General features: G+C 35.9%; 1 protein-coding gene across 11 annotated transcripts in view; it reads right to left on the bottom strand.

Moving 5' to 3' along the window:
- The window catches only part of FER (FER tyrosine kinase), a 466,879-nt gene that overhangs the window by 306,670 nt on the left and 142,506 nt on the right, over positions 1–17,703 (bottom strand). For all 11 annotated transcript variants that reach the window (XM_019940802.3, XM_033853080.2, XM_073802380.1 and 8 more), the window contains 2 exons: positions 17,499–17,621; positions 4,443–4,632 (listed from right to left, as the gene is read on the bottom strand). In XM_019940802.3, the coding sequence (XP_019796361.1) occupies positions 4,443–4,632; positions 17,499–17,621 (313 nt within the window). The remainder of the gene's footprint in view (positions 1–4,442; positions 4,633–17,498; positions 17,622–17,703) is intronic.

The raw sequence follows: 17,703 nt of genomic DNA, 5'->3' as shown, positions 1-17,703 counted from the left end.
ATTTATATCTCCAGTCCAAATCATCCTCTGGAACTACCAAATTTCTACACTGATGGGGTTTCTTTCTTTTCTTTTCTTTTCTTTTCTTTCCTTTCTTTCTGTCTTTCTTTCTTTCTTTCTTTTCTTTCTTTCTTTCCTTCCTTCCTTCCTTTCTTTCCTTCCTTCCTTTCTTTCTTTCCTTCCTTCCTTCTCTTTCCTTCTTTCTTTCTTTCCTTTCTTTCTTTTTCTCTTTTCTTTCTTTTTCTTTGTTTTCTTTCCTTCCTTCCTTCCTTTTCTTTTCTTTATTTCTTTCTTTCTTTTTCTCTCTTTTCTTTCTTTTTCTTTCTTTCTTTCCTTCCTTCCTTTCTTTCCTTTCTCCCTTCTTTCCTTCCTTCCTTCCTTCCCTCCCTCCCTCCCTCTCTCTCTTTCTTTCTTTTTTGGAAAAACAAGCTGAAATCTTGCTCTTCCTCATCAAAGCTGCTCTACGTGTACTCTTTCCATGCACTTGAAACAAATTCTATTCCTCTAGTGCTCCCGCGCAAAACCTTAAAGTTGTCCTTGACTCCTCTCTCTCATACCCCACATTTAATCCACAGGAAATCTCAAGGGCTCAACCTTCAAAACATATCCATAAGCTAAACACTTCCTGTTAGTTCCTGTGATACCATCCTTGCTCAAACCGTCATCTTCTATCACCTGGGTTGCTGTAACAACCTAAATCTTCCATTCTTATTAACCTTAAGCATATTATCAACACAGTGATCCATTTAATTCAAAAGTCAGAGCATGTCAATCTTCTGGTATAACCTCCCAACCCAATGGCTCCCCATTTCATTCAGAGAAAAGCCATAACCCTTAATTATGTTCCACAGGTCCTGAGATCTGTTCTCCATTACTTCTCTAATCTCATTCCCTATACTCTCACCTTCCCCTCTACTCAGAGCTCCTTACTGTACCTTAGACAGTCCAGACCTGCTCCTGCCTTATAGTCTTTGCAATAAATACACCCTCTGACTAGAATGCTCTTTCCCCAGAAATTAAGTGGTTTACTAGCTCCCCAGTTCAAGATCTTGTTCAAACGTCACTTTCTCGTGTAAAAATTGATCAGTAGATGCCTTTGAATGGTAAGTAGAACTATGAGATATTTTATTTTATTTACTATTATTTTATGCAGTAGGAATATATTATATTTATTTAATAACATTTATTATTTTGTAGTTATTAAAGCCACATATGCTGTTTTTCAAAATCTTGGAAATTAGGAAAAATGATAAAGAAAAAAACTCCTACCACGCAGAGATTTTGTGATGACTATTAACCTATTATTTCATTTTTTTCATTAAAAAGAACATTGTTTATATAAAAAATGTCACTTTCTCGATGATGCTTATCTTTATTTGCATTTAAAATTGTATCCCAACCTGTGACCCTCTAGACCCCCAATCCCCTATCCTGCTTTGTTTTTACGCCTCGACCTTTAGCACCTTCCAATATAATACATAATTTACTTATTTATTAACTGCCATTCACCACAGAATGTAACCTCTAAGAGAGATTCTTCATTAGTTTTATTCACTGATATATTACAAGCATCTAGAAATATCCTCAGCACATAGTAGGTGCTCAATAAATATTGCTTGAATGGATAAATGAAACATACTTATCCACAGATAATAGAGAATTACTGTGCAATACTTAATATTTATCAATATTATTTTCTCCTTGGTATTTTGGCCAAAATTAGACTTAGGTGAAAAAAGACAACACTAGAAGGATGACTTTTCCTGACAAAGATGTTTACATTACCTGTCTCCACAGATTATTAGATTTCTGTAAATTAATAGATGGGCCTTAATTCTCATCGAATTATAAAGTCAAAATAAACATCAATACATCTAAGAGCCTGACTACAATTCTAACCCTGACATCTGAATCACCTTGGAATTTTTATAAGAATATACAATCCATGGCCCATCTCAGCAGTACAGTTCCTTAAGGGCACTCTTCCACAGAAGCATTCACCACCAAAGAGTCTGAGTTTTGGTTAACACTGCCATTAATTAGGATCATGTAAAATAGTTAATACTTACTCTTAAATAATATTTAGGCCAAGTTTTTACTATTTTCCATGATATTATGCTTTAATTTTTAGTTCTTCCAATTCTTCCAATATTCAACTAAATTTCCCTTGTTGAAACACCATTTATAAGGATGGAATTTATAGAGAGGAAAAAGCAATGGAACTGCTTACATTAATTTCAAGCTTTTTGGGTAATGTTATTCATAAAACAATGCTTAAACAGTCATTTGGGGAAAAAATCATTTATACTTTTAATATTTTGATTGTTTTTGAATAAAATGAAAAGTTATATTCTAATTATTACTGAAAGATAGAATTATGCAAAAATTTCACTGATATACGTGGGAGTATTATTTAGTTTTAAGAACTATGAATTGCAAATATTTCTACTTGTTTTATAAAACATACTGAAAAACTCATTAGTTGCCATCAATCTGAGGAATGTCCTGTTTGATTTATAAAATGTTACTTTATTACTTTAAACTACATATAGCGTTCCTTTGTAAATTCCTTAAAGACTTACTAAAGTCATTGCTTCAGTGAATAGATAAGATGTATAGAAACAAATAGCATTTCAACTATTTAAAATAAACTGGATAAATGCAATACGTGACATCACTTTCTAAAAATTTATAAGGTATTATCATTTAATAAATGGGTATAAGAGAAAGTTTGAAAGTACCAGAAAGCAGTTTAGCCTCTTAAACTGTATTATACATTCTCTCTAAAACATTATTTATTCATTTACTGAAAAAGTTTTTCTTCAATGATTATGAAAGATAAAACTCCAAATGATTACAAGTTCTTAATGAAATAAGAATTAATGAACTGTTATATTTTAAATTCCAAAGTCTAGTTTTTAGCTGCTGTTATCAAATGGGGATATGCTATCATTTAGTGACTTGAAAAACTATCTTTTATTCTATAATAATAATGCCAACATGAGTCATCTGCATACATAATTACTTAAAATAAATTAGGTAGCCCGTTTTAACCTATCTGCCACTAAAAAAGGCTATGAAGTAACCAATTCCACACCCACATGGGGACAAGGAAATACTATAAACCACACTTAGAGAGCAAAAGATTTACTAACTAAGGTTTCAAAGCCAAGCAAAAGAATAAACCTTCAGAAGTTCCTCTGAAAAAAATGCATGTTAGTTATCAAAACTCAAGAAGCAAGAAAATTACTCCAGTAGGGTCCCTGGTCTACATGGTAAGATCTTTATTGTCTGGTAGGACAGTCAAGGACAGCAAAGAATTATAATCCATAATTCACAATGTAATGTATAGATCGCTATGGCTCAATTAATAAAAAATAGTAATAACCACAATAATTTAAACACTTCCTATTCATATCCAGATTTATCTAGAATTGGACATTTCAAATGCAGTCTTTTTTTCCTATGGAGACATTCGAATCCATTTAACAATCTAATTGTACTATTTAGAATCACATAAACTAAAAATTACTAAAATATCACCTATAGCATAATTAACTATAATATAATAGTTCTATTTACGGACTGCATACAGTTACCCACAGAAAAATCAAGGATACAGCTCAGGCTTTTTCAACCTTGGCACTATTAATATTTCGGTTTGAGTAAGTTTTTGTTGTGAGTAAGAAGGGATGGGCTGTAACGTGCACTGTATGGTATTTAGTAGCATCACTGGCCTCTACCCACGAGATAGCAATAGCATCCACCAGCTGTGAAAACCAAACATGTCTGGAGACATGGCCAAATGACCCCTGGGGGGCAAAACTGCCCCCTGATAGAAACCACCAACATAAGATAAAGGAAGGAAGAAAAGAAGGGGAAGAGAGAGAGAAAGTAATTAAACTAGGCATTCTTAAACAGTTAATAAATCTGTATAAAATAAAGCTGCATTTCTAGTTGCTAGATTTAAATGTGTTTATTGTAGTTTAAGGCTATTTATAAGAAAAAATCATCTTTAAAAAAATCAGTGTTTTGTATTGTGAAAACAATAAACACATCATCAATCTCAGATAAATTCTACTGTTCTTATATAAGAAAAAAAATTAATAAGTATCTTTCTCCTTATTTCTTATTTCTATCTTAAGAATAACACCCTACCTTCCTGCTGTCTCCCAGGAATAAAAACAACTGCAGTCTTTGTTTTCAGTTTTGAAGGCAAGAGAAGAGCTTTTTCCTTTGACTCTACAGGTGGTTCCTGAAAGTGCTCTCCAGGTGACCTGAGGTGACTGACAAGTCTATTTTGCATTTACAAACAAGTTTAATAGGACCTGCATATTAACAAGAGTAATAATTTGTTACAGCAACCAGAATTACTTTTTGTATTCACTTATTACCTATATACTACTCTTTCAACTTTCTCATTTGATTACTCTTTGGCTTACCATAGATGTAACTGATCGCGCATCTTCTTCATAATTTACTACTGGAGGTGGCTCTTTCCCATCATTTTCTTGTACTTTTTGCTCTAGCAATTCTTTCTGTGCTGTAAACTTTGCCTCAGTGCATCTCAGCTGCTGGACTGACTGTTTTAGCTCTTCAAGTGTCTGTTTTTGGCTTAGCAGAAGTACAATACTAAAAGAGAACAGATTAATATAAATTATTTCAACTTCTTTAAGAAATAAAGGCTTTAAAGGAAACTATATATATGTATATTTTGCTCCTATTTTCTTTCATTTTCCTCTTTATAAGAGTCATACAGAATCATAAGAATTATGAAACTAAACAGATTTTGAGTCATCACAGTAGTTACTAAATGTTAGCATTAACAAAATGGAAGGAAATGTTTAGAAGCAAAAACCAAATTCAAGATGCTTTCAAATGTATTACAATATATAGCATTCATTTTATTTTACAGTTAAAACATCTACCTCACAAAGTACAGACACTTAGGTCCAGAAGTGTAGAGCCTAAACTGAATTGATATGACTGAAGGAGAATCTTACTTTATTTCAAATCTTAAATGGAACATAGATAAGTCAGATCTGTGCCTAGAGTAAAATAAACCAACTCAAGGTGACAGCCTGGAACCAAGCTGTGTGCATATTGTGAGGGGTGTGTTTTTAGAGCTGGGGAAAGATGTTCTGATAAGGACAAAGGGAATGAATGTAAGTCCCCAAATCTTCCCCATAACATCATTATAAAGACAGTAGACTTCCCCATTCCTCCTTTAGAGAACTACACAGGCCACATGTTACCTTATAGTGATCTTTTAGCCCTTGGAGGCTGTCCTTAATAGGAATTTCAAATTAATTCACCCATATTAAAGCCACAAGAAAACAGGCAGTGCCGGTGAGGAATATCTCTGGGAATGCTATCATACTTCGTGTATTAATACCTCTTTTTTTTAACATCTTTAATGGAGTATAATTGCTTTACAATGGTGTGTTAGTTTCTGCTTTATAACAAAGTAAATCAGCTATACATATACATATATCCCCATATCCCTCTCTCTTGCGTCTCCCTCCCACCCTCCCTATCCCATTCCCTCTAGGTGGTCACAAAGTACCGAGCTGATCTCCCTGTGCTATACAGGTGCTTCCCACTAGCTATCTGTTTTATATTTGGTAGTGTATATATGTCCATGCCACTCTCTCACTTCGTCCCAGCTTACACTTACCCCTCCCAGTGTCCTCAAGTCCATTCTCTATATCTATGTCTTTATTCCTGTCCTCCCCTAGGTTCTTCAGAACCATTTTTTCTTTTTTAAGATTCCAGATATATGTGTTAGCATATGGTATTTGTTTTTCTCTTTCTGACTTACTTCACTCTGTATGACAGACTCTACGTCCATCCACCTCACTACAAATAACTCAATTTCTTTTCTTTTTATGGCAGAGTAATATTCCATTGTATGTATGTGCCACATCTTCTTTATCCATTCATCTGTTGATGGACACTTAGGTTGCTTCCATGTCCTGGCTACTGTAAATAGAGCTGCAATGAATATTGTGGTACATGACTCTTTTTGAATTATGGTTTTCTCAGGGTATATGCCCAGTAGTGGATTGCTGTGTCATATAGTAGTTCTATTTCTAGTTTTTTAAGGAATCTCCATGCTGTTCTCCATAGTGGCTGTATCAATTTACATTCCCACCAACAGTGCAAGAGTGTTCCCTTTTCTCCACACCCTCTCCAGCACTTATTGTTTGTAGATTTTTTGATGATGGCCTTTCTGGCTGGTGTGAGGTGATGCCTCATTGTAGTTTTGATTTGCATTTCTCTGATGATTAGTGATGTTGAGCATCCTTTCATGTGTTGTTGGCAGTCTGTATCTCTTCTTTGGAGAAATGTCTATTTAGGTCTTCTGCCCATATTTGGATTGGTTGCTTGCTTTTTTGATATTGAGGTGCATGAGCTGCTTGTAAATTTTGGAGATTAATCCTTTGTCAGTTGCTTCATTTGCAAATATTTTCTCCCATTCTGAGGGTTGTCTTTTCGTCTTGTTTATGGTTTCCTTTGCTGTGCAAAAGCTTTTAAGTTTCATTGGGTCCCATTTGTTTATTTTTGTTTTTATCTCCATTTCTCTAGGAGGTGGGTCAAAAAGGATCTTGCTGTGATTTATGTCATAGAGTGTTCTGCCTATGTTTTCCTCTAAGAGTTTGATAGTGTCTGGCCTTGCGTTTAGGTGTTTAATCCATTTTGAGTTTATTTTTGTGTATGGTGTTAGGGAGTGTTCTAATTTAATTCTTTTACATGTAGCTGTCCAGTTTTCCCAGCACAACTTATTGAAGAGGCTGTCTTTTCTCCATTGTATATTCTTGCCTCCTTTATCAAAGATAAGGTGACCATATGTGCGTGGGTTTATCTCTGGGCTTTCTATCCTGTTCCATTGCTCTATAATTCTGTTTTTGTGTCAGTACCATACTGTCTTGATTACTCTAGCTTTGTAGTAGAGTCTGAAGTCAGGGAGCCTGCTTCCTCCAGCTCCATTTTTCTCTCTCAAGATTGCTTTCGCTATTCAGGGTCTCTTGTGTTTCCATACAAATTGGGCAATTTTTTGTTCTGGTTCTGTGAAAAATGCCATTGGTGCTTTGATAGGGATTGAATTGAATCTGTAGATTGCTTTGGGTAGTAGAGTCATTTTCACAATATTGATTCTTGCATCCAAGAACATGGTATATCTCTCCATCTGTTTGTACCATCTTTAATTTCCTTCATCAGTGTCTTATAGTTTTCTGCATACAGGTCTTTTGTCTCCTTAGGTACGTTTATTCCTAGGTATTTTATTCTTTTTGTTGCAATGGTAAATGGGAGTGTTTCCTTAATTTCTCTTTCAGATTTTTCATCATTAGTGTATAGGAAGGCAAGAGATTTCTTTGCATTAATTTGGTATCCTGCTACATTACCAAATTAATTAATTAGCTGTAGTAGTTTTCTGGTACCATCTTTAGGATTCTCTATGTATAGTATCATGTCATCTGCAAACAATGAAAGCTTTACTTCTTTTCCAATTTGTATTCCTGCTATTTATTTTTCTTCTCTGATCGCTGTGGCTAAAACTTCCAAAACTATGTTGAATAACAGTGGTGAGAGTGGACAACCTTGTCTTGTTCCTGATCTTAGAGGAAATGGTTTCAGTTTTTCACCACTGAGAATGATGTTGGCTGTGTTAAAAACCCTCCAGAAAGTAGGCGTAGAGGGAACTTACCTCAACATAATAAAGTGTATTAATATCTTAATGAACTGTGCCATGCACTACTGAAAGTAAGTTACTAATACATAAAAGACAATTGGGAAAGACAGTCTCTTCAGGAAGTGGTCCTGGAAAGTTGGACAGCCGCATGTAAATCAACGTTAGAACACACCCTCTCACCATACACAAAAATAGACTCAAAATGGCTTAAAGACTTAAATGTAAGACAAGACACCATAAAACACCTAGAAGAGATCATAGGCAAAACATTCTCTGACATAAATCGTACCAATGATTTCTTATGTTAGTCTCCCAAGGCAACAGAAATAAAAACAAAAATAAACAAAGGAGACTTAATCAAACTTACAAGCTTTTGCACAGCAAAGGAAACCATAAAACAAAAAGACAACCTACAGAACAGGAGAAAATATTTGCAAACAATGCAACCTACAAGGGCTGAATTTCCAAAATATATAAGCAGCTCATACAACTCAACAACAAAAAAAACAAACAACCCAATTCAAAAATGGGCAGAAGACCTAAATACACATTTCTCAAAAGAAAAAATACAGATGGTCAATAGGCACATGAAAAGATGCTCAACATTGCTAATTATCAGAGAAATGCAAATCAAAACTACAGTGAGGTACCACCTCACACTGGTCAAAACAGCCATCATTAAAAAGTCTACAGGGCTTCCCTGGCGGCACAGTGGTTGAGAATCCACCTGCCGATGCACGGGACGCGGGTTCATGCCCCGGTCCAGGAGGATCCCACATGCTGCGGAGTGGCTGGGCCCGCTGAGCCTGCATGTCCGGAGCCTGTGCTCTGCAACAGGAGAGGCCACAACAGTGAGGCCTGCGTACCACAAAAAAAAGTCTACAAACAACAAATGCTGGAGAGGGCATGGAGAAAAGGGAACCCTCCTACACTGTTGGTGGGAATGTAAGCTGGTACAGATACTGTGGAAAACAGTACAGAGGTTCCTCATAAAATTAAAAATAAAATTACCATGTGATCCAGCAATCCCACTCCTGGGCATATATCCAGACAAAACTGTAATTCAAAAAGATACATGCACCCCTATGTTCATAACAGCACTGTTCACAATAGCCAAGTCATGGAAACAACATAAAGGTCCATCGAAAGATGAATGGATAAATAAGATGTGGTACATAAAAATAATGGAATACTACTCGGCCATAAAAAAAGAATGGAATAATGCCATTTGCAGCAACATGGATGCAACTAGAGATTATCATACTAAGTGAAGTCAGAAAGAGAAATACCATATGATATCACTTATATGTGGAATCTAAAATATGACACAAATGAACCTATCTATGAAACAGAAACAGAATCACAGAAATAGAAAACAGACTGGGGTTGTCCAGGGGGAGGGGGTTTGGGGAGGGATGGAGGGGGAGTTTGGGGTTAGCAGATGTAAGCTTTTATATATAGAATGGGTAAACAACAAGGTCCTACTGTATAGCACAGAGAACTATATTCAATACCCTCTGATAAGCCATAATGGAAAAGAATATTTTTTGAAAAGAATGAATATATATGTATAACTGAATCACTTTGCAGTACAGCAGAAATTAACACAACATTGTAAATCAACTATACTTCAATTTTTAAAAATTGATTTAAAAAAAAAAGAAGGAGATCCATAGACTAGGAGAAAAGATTTACAAAAGACACATCTGATACAGGCCTGTTATCCAAAATATACAAAGATCTCTTAAATGTCAACAACAAGAAAACAAACAAACTATTAAAAAATGGGCCAAAGACCTTAACAGATACCTTACTGAAGAAGATATACAGATGGCAAATAAGCATATGAAAAAATGCTCCACATCATATGCCATCAAAAAAATGCAAATTAAAAGAACAATGAGATAGCATCATACATTTATGAGAATGGCCAAACTCCAGGACATTGACAACACCAAATGCTGGTGAGGATGTGAAGCAACAAGAACTCTCATTCATTACTGGTGGAAATGCAAAATGGTATAGTCACTTTGGAAGACAGTTTGGTAGTTTATTACAAAACTAAACATACTCTTACCATATGATCCAGCAATCATACTCCTTGGTATTTAGCCCAAGGAGTCAAAAACTTATGTCCACATAAAAGCCCACACATGAATGTTTACAACAGCTTTATTCAAAACTGCCACAACTGGGAAGCAACCAATAAGTTCTTCAGCAGATGAATGGATAAACTGTGGTATATCTGGACAATGGAATACTTTTCACTGCTCAAAAGAAACAAGCTACCAGCCCACAAAAAGACATGGAGGAACCTTAAATGTACATTATTAAGTGACAGAAGCCAATCTGAAAAGGCTACATAATGTATGATCCTAATTATATGACATTCTGTACAAGGCAAAACTATATGGAGACAGTAAAAAGAAAGCTATATGGAGACAGAAACAAACCAGATATTCTTCACAGGGTGAATGATCAAATTATGGTATATCTATACAGTCATGAGTTGAATTGTGTCCTCTAAAAAGATATGTTCAAATCCTAACCCCAGGAACCTCAGAATGTGGCCGTTTTGGAAACAGGGTTGTTGCAGATGTAATTAGTTAAGATGAGGTCATACTGGAGTGGTTGGGCCCTCAATCCATGACTGATGTCCTTGTAAGAAGAAGAAAATCTGGATACAGAAAAGAGACCACACGGGCAGAACACTATATGAAGATGGAGGCAGAGATTGGAGTGATGCTTCTATAAACCAAGGAATGCCTAGAACTGCCGGCCATCAGCAGAAGCTAGGACAAAGGCATGGAACAGAATCTCCCTTAGAGCCCATAAGAAACCAGCCTGCCAAGACCTTACTTCAGACTTTTGGCCTCCAGGACTGTCATAGAATAAATTTATATCTTTTTTTAAGCTGCCCAGTTTGTGGTACTTCAAAATGGCAGTCCTAGGAAACTAATACACATGCTATGGAATACTACATAAGAGTAAAAAGGAATGAAAGTACCTGGATGAATCACCAGAGAATTACAATTAATGTAAAAAGACAATCTCAAAAGGTTACATACATTATGATTCCATTTTATATAACATTTTTGGAAAGACAAAATTATAGAAATGGAAAATAGATTACTGGTTGCCCTTAACTGGTGTTAAGGAGGGGGTGGGAGATAGAAGGCAGTGTAGCTATAAAAGTACAAAATGGGGGATCCTTGCAGTGATGAAAATGTTCCAAACCATGCCTGTATCAATGTTAATATCGGATTATGATATTATATTATAGTTTTGCAAGATGCTACCATTAAGGGGAACTGAAAAGGTTTATGGGATCTCTCTGTATTAATTCTTACAACTACATGCCAATCTGTAATTATCTCCATTAAAATTTAATTTAAAAATATGTATCAGTGGTTGTTCCCTGGCGGTCTAGTGGTTAGGGTTTAGTGCTTTCACCCATGCCGTGGCCCAGGTTCGATCACTGGTCGGGGAATTGAGATCCCACAGGCCGCACAGCATGGCCAAAACAAAAAGTTTCACTGCTGCTTCCTGTGGTAACGTGAGGTTTCTATCATCTCATATACCTTGGGTTTCTCAATAATCTGTTTCAGAAATAGGCCTTTTTAAATTCTTCTTCAGGAGTTCTAAATATCTATTATGTCATATCGGCAATCACTTAGACATTCTGAGACACTATCCTAACACCAAGAATTAGGAAATACATAAAAGGGAATATCACTCAACCATAAAAAAGAATGAAATAATGCCATTTGCAGCAATTTGGATGGACTTAGAGATTATCATACTAAGTGAAGTAAGTCAAAGACAAATATCATATAATATCACTTATATCTGGAATCTAAAAAAGTGATACAAATGAACTTATTTACAAAACAGAAATAGACTCACAGACTTAGAAAACAAACTTATGATTACCAAAGGAGAAAGGTAGGGGGGAGGGATAAATTAGGAGTTTGAGATTAACGTATACACACTACTATATATAGAATAGATAATCAACAAGGACCTACTAAATATATTAACATCTTGCTTTTGTTCAATAATTACTTTTTTTTTTTTAAAGTTTTATTTTTTTTTTTTTTTATTTTTGGCTGTGTTGGGTCTTCGTTTCTGTGCGAGGGCTTTCTCTAGTTGCGGCGAGCAGGGGCCACTCTTCATCGCGGTGCGCGGGCCTTTCACTGTCGCGGCCTCTCTTGTTGTGGGGCACAGGCTCCAGACACGCAGGCTCAGTAGTTGTGGCTCACAGGCCTAGTTGCTCTGCAGCATGTGGGATCTTCCCAGACCAGGGTTCGAACCCTTGTCCCCGGCATTGGCAGGCAGATTCTCAACCACTGCGCCACCAGGGAAGCCCCAATAATTACTTTTTAAACAATACTGTTATATAATCACTATGTAACACACTATAATTATTTTATATGCTTATAACACCATTGAGCAAAAAAGCTATAAATATTTCAAGAAGAAGAAAATTATAATAAATGCATGATTGTATAATACAAGATGCACAAGAAGCTATAAATAAATTTAAAACATTGAAGGGATCAGGACTTATGCAGGTGCTATTTACTCCCTATTTCTGACTACTCTTTCCATGCATTCTTCACTTGGAGGGCACTTTCTGTCCTTCAGGTCTCAGCAAAACTGCCATTTCCTACAAGACCCCTGACCACCTATCTTAAGTGGGTACTCCTCTGTTATTCTTCTATCTGAACTCCTTGTTTCACAGCAATTATCACAATTGTTAATGTCCTGTTTTGCACTGGTCTACTCTACAAAAGTGTAAGCTTCATGAGACATGTGACCATATGTGTCTTAACCTTTCACTGTATTCATAGCACCTAGTGGATATAATCTAAAAATTCTGAGACAAAAATAAAAGGTACCTGAGTTTGCAAACCAGAACAATACTCCAGATGGTTCAAGTATTACCTTCACTACAAGCCAGATGTGAATCTTTGCAAGTCTCTTAAAATTTCTGGCCCTCAGATGTCACATAATTTGAAAGACAAGGAGGTTGAATCAAGTGATCTCTTAAGATTTTGCATGGCTCTAAGAGTTATGATTTTATAATGTACAAAGTATTTTTAAGTACTTGGTGATAATGGTACAGCATAATACAAAACTGAATAATCATTCACTTTCTGTAAATCAAACTAAGCATTAAAACCAATAGTAACATTACCAGCTTTTTATGCCAATGAGTCATAAATGACATTTGCTTGGTATATTTTCCCATAAACTATTTTCTAATACAGTAGTCAAGGATCATAGATCAGGAGAAGATGGATATTATTTCAGTTTGAATAAAAATGCGTTGGAAGTACTGAGCAAAGATATGTATACTAGAGTGACGCTTTGTGTTCTATTAAAATTATACCATTTCAAATGGTTGGTTTTATTCCTTTCACCTACCCTTTTTTTTTTTTTTTTTTGCAGTACGCGGGCCTCTCACTGTTGTGGCCTCTCCCGTTGCGGAGCACAGGCTCCGGATGCGCAGGCTCAGCAGCCACGGCTCACGGGCCCAGCCGCTCCGCGGCATGTGGGATCTTCCCGGACCGGGGCACGAACCCATGTCCCCTGCATCGGCAGGCGGACTCTCAACCACTGCGCCACCAGGGAAGCCCCACCCTATTTTTTAAATAAAATTTTGCAATAGCTGTACTTCTACTGAGACCTGCATCATTTATATAAGCTAAAACTCTGTGTTTCTTAGTGTGAATTTAATGTCACATAAAAACCATTCTTTAAGTTCATTTTTCACTTTATATTATTCAATTATAGGACTCAAAGATATCAAATGATTTCTCATATCGTTTATTTTTTCACTGTTATTATAAGATGCTTTGGAGAAATTTATGTTAAACCCAAATTTAAAGGTTTTAACATTAGTCCCTCATATGTTATATTTTCATAGGAACACAAATGCTATTTCTATTAAGTAAACATTCACATAATTCCATTAATTTAGAAATAATTTAAGAATGTAAATTATCTAATATAGGATATTTTTAGTATTTGGAAAAAATGTAGTTTTGTTTTATTGTTTTGTTACTTTCATTTTTTATTTATTTATTTATTTTTGGCAGCGTTGGGTCTTCGCTGCTGCATGCGGACTTTCTCTAGTTGCGGCAAGTGGGGGCTACCCTTCACTGCAGTGCACAGGCTTCTCATTGCAGTGGCTTCTCTTGTTGAAGAGCACGGGCTCTAGGTGTGCGGGCTTCAGTAGTTGTGGCACGTGGGCTCAGTAGTTGTGACTCGTGGGCTCTAGAGCGCAGGCTCAGTAGTTGTGGTGCATGGGTTTAGTTGCTCCGCGTCATGTGGGATCTTCCCAGACCAGGAATAGAACCCGTGTCCCATGCATTGGCAGGGGGATTCTTAACCACTGCGCCACCAGGCAAGTCCCTGTTTTATTACTTCTAACTAACACGGTATATGAAGCTATAAATATCTGCAGAGTAAAAATAAATCTATTTTTGAAACTAGATAAAAATTGCTCTTAATCATATATTTAAATAAATATATGTAGACATATATATTTACATATACACACAAAAAATGGAAATGTTTAAGAAATATTAAGAAAATGAAATGCAAACATTTACCCTAGAATCCCTTTCAGACTATTTGTTTAGCAAAATATTTTAACATATGATTCAAAGACAAACTTCAACCCTACCAATGTCTAAATTAATGAGATTTCAAAATGACTACTTAGTTATATAAATATGCTTAACATTTTCAAGATTATGCCCTGAAGCTAACAATAAAAACTCCATTAATAACAAAGGGGTGACAGAACTTGGGTTAAACAGGACTCATTCCCTGAACTGCTTGACATACTTATCCCGTCTAATTTATTCTCCTAAGAACACTGTTAAAATCGTAAGATCAAGCAATTACTGTGATCAAACAGACAGAAACCTTGGAGTCAGGAACTCATGCATTTTCTATCACTTACTGGGTATGTGATTCTAAGTAAGTTATCTAAGTTCTCTAAGTCTTACAGGTAAAATCCAGGTAATTACACAGGGAGCATAGTGAAGATAACATTCAGTGAATTAACATATATAAAACATCTAGCATAGTATGTGGAACAGAGTACAAACTCAAGAGATATTATTTCCCATATGTCCACCACCCTTTAAGCTTCCTCTCCTCTATGCCCATTCTCATCTTCTGATAAATACAAGTAGGTGGAGGAATGTGGATCACACTGATTATGTAGATGAAGAGAGAATCGAAGATGTGAGTCAAGAGAACATACCAAAAAAATCAAAGAATCTACAACTACCAGGATAAGACAACACTTAAAGATTGCCTCCCCCAGCAACTCAGACATGCTGGTGAGAGGGTCAGCTAACCTACTGTATTTCTTTATATCTGCTAAATTATGAAACAGGAGTCATTTACAATGTGCACATGTACAAAACTGTAAAACGTACAACTGCTTGGTCATCTGAAGAGATTTACTAGCAAATAGAGAAAAACAAAAGATAATTTTTTTAACTTTATACGTGCAATGGTTGATAAATTTTATTTTTATAATCCCAGTAGAATCTTCTGTTGATGCAATACTGAAAATTTCCAGATTTATTAAAGGAATATCCAGAGTAACTCAAATTTCCCTGTTCTCACCTTTAAAAGGCTCATCAATTTCAATATGACATTTAACACCAAGTTGTAATAAAAGCCATAGTATAAGTGGGAGAAGTAGGCGCCTAATATCCTGAGTTATACAACAGGATAGATGGTGTTGCCATTCACTGAAATTTTAAAAAATACTAAGAGTGAACTAGGTTGTGTTGGGTTGGGTTATATTGAGGGGATTTTTTTTTTTTTTTTTTTTTTTTTTTTTTTTTTTGCGGTATGCGGCCTCTCACTGTTGTGGCCTCTCCCGTTGCGGAGCACAGGCTCCAGACGCGCAGGCTCAGCGGCCATGGCTCATGGGCCTAACCGCTCCGCAGCATGTGGGATCTTCCCGGACCAGGGCACGAACCCGTGTCCCCTGCATCGGCAGGCGGACTCTCAACCACTGGGCCACCAGGAAAGCCCTTGAGGGGATTTTTAATTCAGCCTTAGATATGAGAAATTTAGTGTACTTCTGAGGCACCCAAGGAGGCATGTCAAGTAGGCAACTGATTACACGGCCATAGAGTTCAGAGAGGAACTCTGAGCGAGAGTAATATACATGAGTCATCTTCAGGGGATCACCTAGAGATAGAGTACAGAGAGGAGAATGACATAGCCTAGGGCCATGCCTTGGGTAACTCCAAAATATTCTGGCTGAGTGGGGAGGATGAATTTACAATGGAGTGGCCAGAAAGAGAGAAGCAAGATCTGTCACCTTGGTCCCAAAGGCCAAGGGAAATGAAGTCAACAAAGATACTGTGAGGAGGTCAAGTAAGATCATTGCTAAACTTAGCAATATAAAGGTCATTGATGATCTCATAGATATCTACCTATTTCAACAGTGACAGGGCAGAAGCCAGATATCTGTGGGTTAATTACTAAGTGAGACTTGAGGAAATGAGTGCTCATTAGCACTCTTACAACAAGTTTGACTAAGAAAACAGAAAGCAAAGACAGTAATTGAGGGAAAAGATGAAGATTAATGACAGGTTATCTAGGGTGGTAAGAAAGGTAGAGATTATTTTCAGGAGTCAAAACCTAAGAATATTTAAAAAGTGAGCACAGGACACAGTTGAGAAGAAAAGGTGAACATAATATATAAAACAATGTAAAATTTCTGGGAAAGTAAGAGATGATGAGATATAAAAATAGGCACAAGAAATAGACAGGAAAAGGAACAGATCCTCTATGGAAGTAAGGAAAGAGAATGGGTACAAACGTGGTGCATTTAGATATCTAAAATATCTAGAAAATAAGGGACTTGCCACCTAATGATTCTAATTTTTTCTATAATGTAGGAGAGGTCCATCTGCTGACTATGATGGGGTATATAAAAGGATCAGAAATTTGAGAGAAGTAGAAAATATTTGAAAGGTTGTGTAGAAAGTAAGAGCAAGTATAGACCAGACAAATGCTACACATCACAATCCTTGAAAGTCTTGACAAATCACACCAATTGGGAAAGTATGATAGCAAGAAATTTATATATTCTAGTCTAGGATTAGAGAAACCATACCAGTAACCCCTGTTAGAGATGCAAACAATGACCAAAGTCAGATTAGAAATTTTAAATTTTAGATCGAAATTTAAACCTTAATATAGTAGAAAACATAATTATTGAAATCAGTAAAAACAAGAGTATAGCAAAACAAGTTATGTCAGGGGATCCATGAAAATATTTACAGATCCAGAAATCAGCAAGAAAAACAACAGTAAGACAAAAACAGCACAGCAAATATCAGAAGGATTTTTATAGGTGAAACAGACTGCTCTTTTTTAGTAAGTTTATTTGCTTCCTTCTAACACAGTAGAAACCAGTTTCTAGATAATACTGGTCTGTCACTTTCTTAACAAGGAATTCACAGTGAATCTGGTAGACTTTGATGAGGGGGAGTAAAGACAGGTTTTAACAGGGTTTTTCAGAAAATAATTCAAACCATTAAAACATTGAGACATATGATCAATACACTATATTGATAAAAACACAAAATCACTCTTCTAGAGTCCAAGAAAGTAATTCAACCATACACAGTTTTATACTTAATATGAAATTTCAGCTTCTAGAAATTACACATCCATAATTCCATGTAACTGAAGTACTTCTGTAAAATTACATCAATTAAACTTTCTTCCTTCAAATTATTTTTGTTTTACTCACTCAGACTTCTTTTCATAGGTCTTAGAAGATTCCTCAATCCTCTTCTCTAACTCCAGGACAGCTTCCTCCTTATTTAAAAGCATCTGCTGTGTCTGTATAAGTTCCTCTGCTAAAGTTTTCAACCTAGAATGAACAGTTTCCTCATTATCAATCAATACATTAATTACACTCACTTTATACATACAAAAAAAAAGGGATTCATATA

Source organism: Tursiops truncatus, chromosome 3 (genome assembly GCF_011762595.2).
Source record: "Tursiops truncatus isolate mTurTru1 chromosome 3, mTurTru1.mat.Y, whole genome shotgun sequence".
In the NCBI taxonomy this organism is placed as follows: Eukaryota; Metazoa; Chordata; class Mammalia; order Artiodactyla; family Delphinidae; genus Tursiops; species Tursiops truncatus.
Note: the sequence above shows the minus strand (reverse complement) of the source record. Positions and strands in the feature narration are given on the sequence as shown.